At 38.9% G+C, this 12,405-nt stretch overlaps 1 protein-coding gene across 6 annotated transcripts in view; it reads left to right on the top strand.

The window, feature by feature from the left end:
* The window catches only part of BRD9 (bromodomain containing 9), a 60,653-nt gene that overhangs the window by 8,676 nt on the left and 39,572 nt on the right, over window positions 1-12,405 (top strand). For all 6 annotated transcript variants that reach the window (XM_030551561.1, XM_030551559.1, XM_030551560.1 and 3 more), the window contains exons 2-5: window positions 349-569; window positions 4,410-4,542; window positions 7,191-7,251; window positions 10,216-10,360. In XM_030551561.1, the coding sequence (XP_030407421.1) occupies window positions 349-569; window positions 4,410-4,542; window positions 7,191-7,251; window positions 10,216-10,360 (560 nt within the window). The remainder of the gene's footprint in view (window positions 1-348; window positions 570-4,409; window positions 4,543-7,190; window positions 7,252-10,215; window positions 10,361-12,405) is intronic.

Genomic DNA, 12,405 nt, shown 5'->3' with positions numbered 1-12,405 from the left:
TGAATATGTTTTCAGGATTGGTACCCAATTACACAATTTTTCTGATGTTTTCTAAAACATAGCAAATTATGATTTTTTATGAATCCTTATTATACAAGAAAATAAAGTTAAATGTAAGGAAACCAACATTTTTGTTTAGGACAGTTGTTTCCTACCTCAGATCTGTCAATTAAGGATTTTTTCTTTTAAAACTCCTTCATGTACATTTCACAGTAATTACACTATACGCTAGTTTGTAAATGGAATTTTTGGTAGAATGATACTGTCTGATAACTATTATTGTTTACTTCGTAACTTTTTTTGTGTTTATGATTTTTTTATTTTTTTTTTTACTGTGCTTTAATTTAGATTATGTGGATAAGCCCCTGGAAAAGCCCTTGAAGCTAGTGCTTAAAGTTGGAGGAAGTGAGGTCACTGAACTCTCAGGATCAGGGCACGATTCAAGTTATTACGATGACAGGTCAGACCATGAGCGAGAGCGACACAAAGAAAAGAAGAAGAAAAAGAAAAAAAAGTCTGAGAAAGAAAAAGAAAAGCATCTTGATGACGAAGAAAGAAGGAAGAGAAAGGTAAACAATGACTCGCAGGGGGACAAATTATTTTCACATTTGCTTGTCATATCTGAGAGGTGTCTCTTGCATGAAAGTGCACATTTCAGTTTAAGATGCAGTTGACTGAGAGGAATAACTAAAACATAACAGTTTTATTTCTTCCTTTCCACCATTTCTAATCCAATGAGGGTCCTTTTTGTATATTTTCATCTCACTCTTTAAAAAAAAAAAAATTCTGTTTTTGTCCAAATTTTCTGTCTTCTTAAAAAACAAAAGTGAGGGCTGTATTTCACCAAATTAATTACATTTAGAAGTTGGAGTAGGACTAAATTTTATAATCCCTCAATCTCTACTTACGCACGTCTTTTTAAACTTATTCCTATGAGTAGCCCCATTGAAGTCCTCTACAACTGGTTGTAACTATTTTTCGGTTTCTTCACTTGCCATAGTCATCTGTGCCTTTGTCACTCCATGTCGGATGAGTTAACATTTTGTATGTGGGACTATCTCTAAAGACCACTTCAGTTGGTGCACAGAAAGACAACCTTCTTGCTTAGCACAGTGTTGTGCAGGATTTGTGTTAAACCACTACTTCAGATACTGTATTGACTCTCTGTTAACATCTAAGGGCAGTTCAAGATGTTTACTGATCTACAAAGCCCTATACTTGGGCTTGGCAGAATTCAATATGTTTTATAGATTTGACAGATATCAATGTTAATTTTTTTCAGCATGTTTTCAATGTTTATCCATTTCAATGTTCACACTTATAGGAAATTATGGGAGGAGTCAGACAATAACTATTTAATGACAGTAGACACTGAGATTCAGAAAGTTAAAACTTGATAAACCGTTTAAACATAAGTAACAAGGAGTACTTGTGGCACCTTAGAGACTAACAAATTTATTTGGGCATAATTTTTTTTGGGCTAAAACCCAAGATGAAGTGGGTTTTAGCCCACGAAAGCTTATACCAAAATAAATTTGTTAGTCTCTGAGGTGCCACAAGTACTCTTCGTTCTTTTTGCTGATACAGACTAACACAGCTACCACTCTGAAACCTGCTAAAACATAAATTGTCAACATCACATGTCAAAATATACAAAGAAAATATCCTTATTAGAGTTTAAGTCCTCTCAGGCTGCTTATTTCTTTTTGTTTGCAAATTTCAGTTATTTTTATGGACTTTGTTGTTGTTGGTTTGTTTGTGTATGATGAAAGCAACATGTACAAATACTTACCAATTAAAAATCTCATCCTTCCAAGTCTACCTGTGTGGTTTGGGTCCTAGTCACTGCTGTTCTCTCTGTTCTCAGCCAAAATATGTAATGTGGTCAGCTAACAGTCCTTAGATTTAATTTCCCTTTCAGAGGCCCCCAGTATCTTAATGTTCCCTGAGACAACAGGAAGGGGTGTGCTCTTACAACTTGTGAAACATCTGTGTGCTCCTCACATATGTGGAAGGTATTCATACGATAATTTGCAGAACAATGTAATAAATTATTTTATTATAAATCTTTTACTGTATTACCCACTAATCAGTCTTCATGACAGCTTGTCTACAATTGAAAACGTTGCCTTTTTAAAATCTGATATGTTGCATCTCATTGGAGTTAAAAACAGGTGCTTTATTACATTGAGAAGAGGAGAGTCCCAGCTTCTGACTGAACCCAGCACGTGATTCTTGTCCTGGAAGTTCCTGACATGTCAGACTTCAAAACTAACATCATTAGGTATAGAAGATCTATTTCAGATTATGTTTAAAGGCTTCTGTGGCTCCCTTTGAGACCTGCACAGATACCCTTGATAACTAAGCTGCCTGGCTTTACCAAAAGGAGAGGGATTTAAAAAAAAAAAAAAAGTATAACATTTTGTAAAATGCCCTAAAGCATTCCTAAATAGCTGTTTTATAATATACATAAAGTCCATGTAAAAGCAGCAAAGAATCCTGTGACGCCTTATAGACTAACAGACATTTTGGAGCATGAGCTTTCGTGGGTGAATACCCACTTCGTCAGATGCATGTAGTGGAAATTTCCAGGGGCAGGTATATATATGCAGGCAAGCTAGAGATAATGAGGTAGTTCAATCAGGGAGGATGAGGCCCTGTTCTAGCAGTTGAGGTGTGAAAACCAAGGGAGGAGAAACTGGTTTTGTAATTGGCAAGCCATTCACAGTCTTTGTTTAATCCTGAGCTGATGGTGTCAGATTTGAGATGAACTGAAGCTCAGCAGTTTCTCTTTGAAGTCTGGTCCTGAAGTTTTTTTTGCTGCAGGATGGCCACCTTAAGGTCTGCTATAGTGTGACCAGGGAGGTTGAAGTGTTCTCCTACAGGTTTTTGTATATTGCCATTCCTAATCTCTGATTTGTGTCCGTTTATCCTTTTCCGTAGCGACTGTCCAGTTTGGCCAGTGTACATAGCAGAGGGGCATTGCTGGCATATAATGGCGTATATTACGTTGGTGGACGTGCAGGTGAATGAACCGGTGATGGTGTGGCTGATCTGGTTAGGTCCTGTGATGGTGTTGCTGGTGTAGATATGTGGGCAGAGTTGGCATCGAGGTTTGTTGCATGGATTGGTTCTTGAGCTAGAGTTACTATTGTGTGGTGTGCAGTTACTGGTGAGAATATGTTTCAGGTTGGCAGGTTGCCTGTGGGCGAGGACTGGCCTGCCACCCAAGGCCTGTGAAAGTGTGGGATCATTGTCCAGGATGGGTTGTAGATCCCTGATGATGCGTTGGAGGGGTTTTAGCTGGGGACTGTATGTGATGGCCAGTGGAGTCCTGTTGGTTTCTTTCTTGGGTTTGTCTTGCAGCAGGAGGCTTCTGGGTACACGTCTGGCTCTGTTGATCTGTTTCCTTATTTCCTCGTGCGGGTACTGTAGTTTTGAGAATGGTTGGTGGAGATTTTGTAGGTGTTGGTCTCTGTCTGAGGGGTTAGAGCAGATGCGGTTGTAAGGGGTTGCTCTAACCCCTCAGAATGGGAAGAAAAGTGTTTTGCTGTGTCCTGTGATGATTTTTATTTTACTTTTCTAAGTTACGATTTTCAAACCTTCATAATTAGCAGATGTGCAGTAGTCTAAAATTATAGAACCTTTTAACAGTAATATATTCAAATGTTGTAAATGACAGGGCAGCGGTGAGCATGCATCAGTAAGCACTGTAGTAAAAAATAGAGTGAGGCCGCCTAATTCAATGAAAGATTGTTCACATGCTATGGAGGCTTACAGGAGAAGGTCCGTCAGATATCTCCAATCTTGCAAAGCGTTTGTAGTTGCTCTACTGTGGAGTTTGAGTTTCAGTGTACTTACTCCACCCAGTGCAGACTGTCTTCTGTTTACTGCACCACTGTAAATGTGTAGTGAACAAAGTAAAGCTATGTGCTTCTTACTTCATTCATAGTAACTATAAGATGAAGCATCACAGCTGACCAGTCAAGACTTACAGAACTTTACAGTTAACTGTGCTCTTTCATTGTGCAATTATTTGTATACATTTTAATGCCATTTTTTCTAGCAACTGTCAACCAAAAAAAGTAGCTGAATAGATACAGAAATGGAAATGATTTGCAAACAGTTACTGTAAGTAACAGAAAGCATTTTAAAGAAAGTACGTATAAGGTTGTGCTTTAGATCATAATTGTCCATCTTACAGTTCAACACTAGGAGTCTGGCTTTTTTCCCCCAGGGATTTGATGAAAGTGTATATTTGTCTTTAAATTTCTTGACTTTCATTGGTATCACTTGGATACTAAAGTATTATTTTAATAAAAGGTTTTTGTATGAGAATATTTTATTGGAACCTGAACTGCCCTTTGTGAATATCTTCTTTTAACTATCTCCTATCCTTCCTATATTAGGAAGAAAAGAAGAGAAAGAGGGAGAAAGAACAGTGTGACACTGAGGGAGAAACAGATGACTTTGATCCTGGGAAAAAAGTGGAAGTTGAGCCACCTCCAGATCGCCCAGTCAGAGCTTGCAGAACTCAGCCAGGTAAGTGACCAAGACTAGGTGGGAAACCAGGAAAATTTAAATTTCCTAGTATGTTCTTTAAAATTTTTCATAGCTAAGTGTTAAAATAATACTTCTGATAATATACCAAGGTATTAAGCTTTCCAGCAGAATGTAGAGATTTCTGGTGAAATACCTGGATATCAGCAGACTTTTTCAGGTTGGAAAGATACTGCATAAAAAGCAGTTATTCCTCTTAGCAGCTTTGGGGCTTGATGGGGACAGAGAGCACCGGTGCCCGCAGCTCTGGAGTTCTCTGTCCCCGGCAGGTGCGGTGCCGCAGCTCCTCTTGAAGCCGGAGAGAAGCCGTGGCCTCACACCTGCTGGGAACAGATGACACCGGCGCCTGCAGCATCGGAGTTCTCTGTCCCCGGCAGGTGCGGGGCCGCGGCTTCTCTCCCCTGCTGGGCACTAGGCACTAGGTGGCGCAAATCAATGCACCGCATTCGGGACCACTGACTTAAACTGACTGGCTTGAAATCCCACTATACCGCGACCCCGCATTTATCGCGATGGAATTTTTTGGACCCCAAACATTGCGTTATAGCGGGGTTTCACTGTATAAAAAAGGATATTTAAGTATCATTCCAGTATTGCTGTTTGCAGTATGTGCACCAGAATAAGGTAAACTGCAGCTACATGTAATTATTTTGATTGAACATATAAAGGACACCTATGCATTTCTCTAACTTCCTGACATGACATTAAAATATAACCTACAATAATAAAATGCAGAAACAAGCAAAAGAGTCACAGATCCCACCCCAAAGCAGGGATTCAGCAGAAAACATAACAAAATCCCTGTCTGTAAGCTTTCCCCAAGTCCCTCTTCCACCTCTACACCATACCCTTCCCTCAGTGTCCTGTGCAAAAATTGGTCTTTGCAGTATGCCCTAATTGTCAGAAAATTCACACTATTTTGAACCAGTGCAAGAGCAAATCCACAGGCAAGGGAGAATGCCTCACCAGCAGCAAGCTTTCTTTTCTAATTTGTCAAGCTTCAGCTCAATCACCTACCTGATATTATTTGTGGAGTGCTCTCAGTTACACAGGTCCTGACTCATTGTTTTGTTAATTTTGGCTATAACACCGTAAAACCTTTTCAGGTGCCAATGGGCAGCTAGTGCATGTACCTATAATGTGAGTGTTTATCCCTTCTTACTATACAAATTCCATTAGATCCTGGAGCCAGTGCTCAATATTAAATTTAGGTAATTTTTATAAGCCATTTTTTTTTAATTCCTTCAGACTTCTAAATTCTTTGAAATCCTTTACTAACAAAAAATATTCAGAGCAAAGGAATCTCACTCCTGAGTGCCATGTTAACTTTGCTTAGGCCGCTTCCTTGAAAGATACGTCAGTAAATGTCTAACAGAAATCTGGACTTATATGAAAATTAGCAGGCTTCATTTCAATCTTCATAAGATTAGAACGTTGCTTGTTGACAGGGCAAATCAAAGACGGGAACTATACTTACCAACTGAGCAAATCAATCTTGAGGAATTTGCAGGTTATGGGTGCTCCCTAAATGGAGGGTGTGAGCCCACTGTCAGAATGGGCCATAATCCTACAGGTCATTCACAGCCTCTAAACACACTTTGGCATTGAAAACCTGGCAAATTTGAAATAGATGACTGTGAAATGTGTCCTGTAGGCTGCATTTCATAGATTCATCTGTGCAGTAATTAAAATATACTTGTCTTTCTAGCATCTGTGTTTGTTCTTTGTCTTTATTTTTAAAAAATTAACCCAAAATCTTAGGAAAACTAATGCAAACATTTTTGTAAATGGAACACTAAGGTTGCACTGATAAAATGAAGTCAGGAAATGCAGAAATCAGCACGTCTGCAGCAATACCTGCAGAGTCAGGTGTCACATATGCAGGGGCAGCTCCAGGTCCCAGGACACCAAGCGCATGCTTGGGGCGGCATGCAGCGAGGGGCGCTATGCCAGCCGCCGAGAAGGCGGCAGGCAGCTCTGGTGGACCTCCTGCAGGCATGCCTGAGGAGGGTCCGCTGATCCCGCAACTCCAGTAGACCTGCCGCAGGTGTGCCTGCAGGAGGTCCACCAAAGCCGCGGGTCCAGCGGACTGCAGGATCAGTGGATGCTCCGCAGGCACGCCTACGGGAGGTCCTCCGGAGCCGCCTGCCGCCCTCTCGGCGGGCTGGCATAGCGCCCCCTGTGGCATGCCGCCGTGCCTGGGGCAGCGAAATGTCTAGAGCCGCCCCTGCACATATGAAATCATTTTCTTGTTAAACAGATGCCTGAATATATTACTGCTTGTTAAATGCTTGCCATAAAATATGCAGGTTGTGTATCGTGGATGATTATGTTGCTGTAGACACCATAGCTTATGTATTTCTTTTACTTCTATGCTGCATGAACATTTCTCCTTTAATATAATTAAATAACTAACATATAAGGAAATAAAGCTTTATTGCATATCAGGAATAGGTTTATTGTATGTGCTTTTGCTGCCCTTGTAATACAAGGCTTATTGGCTTCTGGAGCGAGTTCGAGCCGCAGGGCTATCTATTAAAGACTCAGGTATAAAACATGAACTTTGTTCAGAAGTAAATACTGTCATTTGACTGAACTTTATAAATATTTTTCACTCTCTCAAATTGCAGCTGAAAATGAGAGCACACCCATCCAACAATTATTAGAGCATTTCCTTCGTCAGTTGCAAAGGTAGGTCTGCATATTATATAGACAGCTGTGTAGATGGTAACTGATGCTTATTAATATGCTGCTTTAGAACCTTCTAATTTGGTCTTCATTTTGGGATGAATCGTTTCAAACTGGTTTATAATTTGGTTTACCACCATTGCTACCTTATTGGACCCAGTAAGAGAAACTATTCAAGATTAATTGCATTTATAAAAGTAGGAATTAAAAGTTTCTGCTATCATTAGTAATTTTATTTTTGCTCTATGGGCCCTTTATGTACATTAATTACTTATTTTAGGGATTGGAAACCAGCTGCATACTTTTGTTCCATAAAATGGAATAATCTCTGGTAAAATCTTATGATTTATTCTCTATCTGTCTGATTCAAATAGAAGTTCATAATTAATTAGCTGTTAACTCACTGGTTGGGAGAGGTTTTTTCATTTTATAATTTTTTGTAAGATATCAGCTGCGTATAGTCCAAGTCTTTGAAAAATCACTAGTAGATTTCTCCCTTTGTAATAAAACTATAAATTTAATTTGAGACTATTAATCAGCTATTAATTCTAAAACTAGTTAATCAGGAGCACCACTCTTAATTAACTGCTTTAGTAAAAACGAAGAAAAACCCTAATCAAAAAGATGAAAACAAGAGTTAATCCTGCAAGATGTTCAGTGACCACAATGTCTACTGATCTTTTGTTGTTTAAGGGAAACTAATACAAGTATAAATGCAAAATGTATATCAGTAAATCAATAAATAAGTAAACAATAAACAAATAATTTCAAGCACTGTCTTATAAATAAAAATTAGGGCTGTCAAGCGATTTAAAAAATTAATTACAATTAACCACACTGTTAAACAATAATAGAATACCATTTATTTAAATAGTTTTGGATATTTTCTTCATTTTCAAATATATTGATTTCAGTTACAACACAGAATACAAAGTGTACTATGCTCACTTTATATTTTTGTTTACAAATATTTGCACTGTAAAAAAAAAAAATCAAATTTTTCAATTCACCTCATACAAGTACTATAGTGTATTCTCTTTATCATGAAAGTTGAACTTACAAATGTAGAATTATGGACAAAAAAACTATATTCAGAAGCAAAACAATGTAAAACTTTAGAGCCTACAAATCCACTTAGGCCTACTTCTTGTTCAGCCAACTGCTAAGAGAAACGAGTTTGTTTACATTAATGGGAGATAATGCTTCCTGCTTCTTATTTACAATGTCACCTGAAAGTGAGAACAGACATTCACATAGCACTACTGTAGCCGTCATTGCAAGATATTTATGGGCCAAATGCACTAAAGATTCATATGTCCCTTCATGCTTCAACCACCATTCCAGAGAACATGCATTCATGCTGATAACGTGTTCTACTCGATAACCATCCAAAGCAGTGTGGACCGACGCATGTTCATTTTCATCATCTCAGTCAGATGCCGACAGCAGAAAGGTTGATTTTAAATTTTGGTAGTTCGGGTTCTGTCATTTCTGCATTGGAGTGTTGCTCTTAAGATTTCTGAAAGCATGCTCCACATTCCAATCAGATTTTGGAAGGTACTTCAGATTCTAAAACCTTGGGTCAAGTGCTGTAGCTATCTTTAGAAATCTCACTTTGGTACCTTCTTTGTGTTTTGTCAAATATGCAGTTAAAAGCGTTCTTAAAACGAACAACATGTGCTGGGTCACCATCCAAGACGGCTATAACATGAAATGTATGGCAGAATGCAGGTAAAACAGAATAGGAGACATACAGTTCTCCCCCAAGGCGTTCAGTTACAAATTTAATTAATGCATTATTTTTTTTAATAAGCGTTTTCAGCATGGAAGCATGTCCTCTGGAGTGGTGGCTGAAGAATGAAGGAGCATATGAATGTTCAGCATAACTGGCAAATAAATACCTTGCAATGCCGGATACAAAAATGCCATGCGAACGCCTGTTCTCACTTTCAGGTGACATTGTAAATCAGAAGCGGGCATCATTATCTCCCGTAAATGTAAACAAGCTTGTTTCTCTTAGGCTAGATCTACACTGAGAGTGGAGGAGGTCAACCTAAGATACGCAACTTCAGCTATGCAAATAACGTAGCTGAAGTCAGCGTATCTTAGGTCAATTTACCTGGCTGTGAGGAGGGCAGCGAGTCAACCGTTGCTGCTCCTCCATCAACTCCGCTTCCACCTCTCGCTGCTATGGAGTTCCAGAGTTGACAGCAGAGTGATCAGGGATTGATTTTATCGCATCTACACTAGTCGCGATAAATCGATCCCCGATAGATCGATCACTACCCGCCAATCTGGCAGGTAGTGTAGACGTACCCTCAGTGGTTGGCTGAACAGGAAGTAGGACTGAGTGGAATTGTAGGCTTCAAAGTTCTGCAAGGCTTTGTTTTTGAGTGCGGTTATGTAACAAATAAAAATCTACATTTGTAAGTTTCACTTACACAATAAAGAGATTGCACTACAGTCCTTGTATGAGGTGAATTGAAAAATACTGTTTCTTTTGTTTGCCATTTTTACAGTGCAAATATGTGTAATCAAAAATAATATAAATATGTGTAATCAAAAATAATATAAAGTGAGCACTGTCAACTTTGTATACTGTGTTGTAATTCAAATCAATATATTTAAAAATGTAGAAAAACATCCAAAAATATTTAATACATTTCAATTGGTATTCTATTGTTTAACAGTGCGATTAAAACTGCGATTAATTGCTATACATTTTTTTAATTGTTAATATTTTTGAGTTATCGCTTGAGTTAACTGCAGTTAATCGACAGTCTTAATAAAAATATTCCCAAACAGGCTAAATAATCTTAAATTCTCTCTCCCATATCAGCAGATACTTTTTTTTTTGTTTGTTTTAAAGCAACAACTGGTGTTAATGACATAAAATGATATGTTATAAGGAGTAGTGATCATTTTGTTTCCTAGCATAATTATACATATTTTTTATTCCATTTTTAGGAAAGATCCTCATGGGTTTTTTGCTTTTCCAGTCACAGATGCCATTGCACCTGGATATTCCATGATAATAAAACATCCCATGGATTTTGGCACCATGAAGGACAAAATAGCAGCAAATGAGTACAAATCAGTCACCGAATTCAAGGTGAAGTGATAAGGATGTGGTTATTTCAAAACATTTTCAATAAAAAACTTTAATTTGAGTCAGATTTTTAGGTAAAATTAGTTCGTCAGTCAGGCTTCCAACATGTAACTCACTTATAAATAATTCATCACACTTTCACTTTCTGTTGGTAGGAGTGGGATTATACTCTGTATATATCTGTCCTGCTGTCCTAGGGCAACTGCTAAGATTATTGCAGACAAAGAATGTATACTACTGATAAACTTACTGTGGTATCAAGTATCAGTGGGGTAGCCGTGTTAGTCTAGATCTGTAAAAGCAGCAAAGAATCCTGTGGCCTCTTATAGACTAACAGATGTTTTGGAGCATGAGCTTTTGTGGGTGAATACCCACTTCGTTGGATGCATGCATCCGACGAAGTGGGTATTCACCCACGAAAGGTCATGCTCCAAAACATCTGTTAGTCTATAAGGTGCCACAGGATTCTTTGCTGCTTTTACTGTGGTATGCATTTCAGTGCTCCAAGGTGATAACAGTCAGAAAAACAGGCTGAGAAGAACTCGTTGTTTTAGAGAACTCTAGATGATTTGTTTAAATCTAGATTAGTTCATTAATGACCAAAAGGTGATGGTGCCCTTTGGAGGCTCTTTGACTTACGTTAAATGATCGTGATGTTCTATGACATAAATGAAATAATATGTGCCGTTTGTAGAAATTTCAGCTCTGCTTTAACTAGAGAGCTGCTATTAGCGTCTCCATAATTCTTTGGCAGATACTTTGTATTAGGGCAGGTCTACACTAGAAGCGCTACATCGGTGTAGCTTGCTGCTGTAGCATGTCTGGTGAAGACGCTCTGTGCCGACGGGAGAGCACTCTCCTGTTGGCATAATTACTCCACCCCTGCGAGAGGAGAAGCTATGCTGGGGGAAAGCAACTCCTGCCAACACAGCGCCAGTGTGGACAGTGCTTAGGGTGCTGTAACTTGTGTTGCTCAGGGGACTGACCTATTTTTTTTTTAAGCTAAATCGATTTAAGCAGTAGTGTAGACCTGCCCTCTGATAAAGAATAATTCTAATTTTAGTTTGTATTATCTTTTTGTACAGTTAGTGTTTCATTCTTTGATTATTGCCTTTTCCAATGATTTACAGTTTGAAATTGCCGGCTAGTATTGGACCAGCGTTTTGGCTATTGAAGACTTGTTTTAGGGGATTTGAGGAAATGGCCTGTTCCACTCCGATTGGGTGTATTTTGGTTCTAGTTACCAGGAACTACATTGGTGCTATTGCTTGCTCCATTGGTGATGGATGAAAACAAGATGTTCATAGTGATTCTTTTAGATCAGTTAGCTGCCTTGAATATCATTGTTCATAAGGTGATATTGATGCATCTTTAGAACTTAACAGAGGTTGGCAGTGTTGCTGTTGAGTGGTTCTGTTCCTTTCTTTGAGAGGTCCCACAGGGTGGTACTGGGCAAACAATTACTTGTCTCTCCCAAAGGTGCTCTCATTCGGGATTGTGCAATTATTGTCTCTTGTTCAGTGAAGTATGAGGCCATTATGCGAGTTGGTAAGAAAGGTCTGGGTTGCAGTGTCTTCAGTGTACTAACACTCAGCTTTTGTTTCTCTCTCTTCCAACTCCACTGCTTGATTGGAATGAGCTATTCAGCATCTTAACAGCAAGGCGTGGGTGAGAGTTGGAAGGCTGAGTTTCAACACAGGCAAGACTGAGATAGTGGTTGTAGGCAGAGGGGAGGCCACCCTAGAACTTACGACAATTATATCATCACCCCCTGTTAGCAGGGTTGTCTGTCATTTGTTTCCAAAGTCTTCACCTGGGTTTCTTTTTGTAGCTCCAGTTTCTACTTAATACTCTGGGAGTAGAGGTTGCCAAGTGTTTCATCTCCTGTACTCGACAAAGAGTTTGCATCCTTTTCTTTCAGATGTGGGTTTCATCATTGTGGTTCATACTTTGTCATCTCAGGTTGCTTGCTATATTTCTTATGGGCATAGTCTCACATGGAAATTGTAGCTGGTGCAAAATGTGATGGTTCCCTTATTAAGTGTCCA

This window comes from Gopherus evgoodei, chromosome 2 (assembly GCF_007399415.2).
Source record: "Gopherus evgoodei ecotype Sinaloan lineage chromosome 2, rGopEvg1_v1.p, whole genome shotgun sequence".
NCBI lineage: Eukaryota > Metazoa > Chordata > Testudines > Testudinidae > Gopherus > Gopherus evgoodei.
Note: the sequence above shows the minus strand (reverse complement) of the source record. Positions and strands in the feature narration are given on the sequence as shown.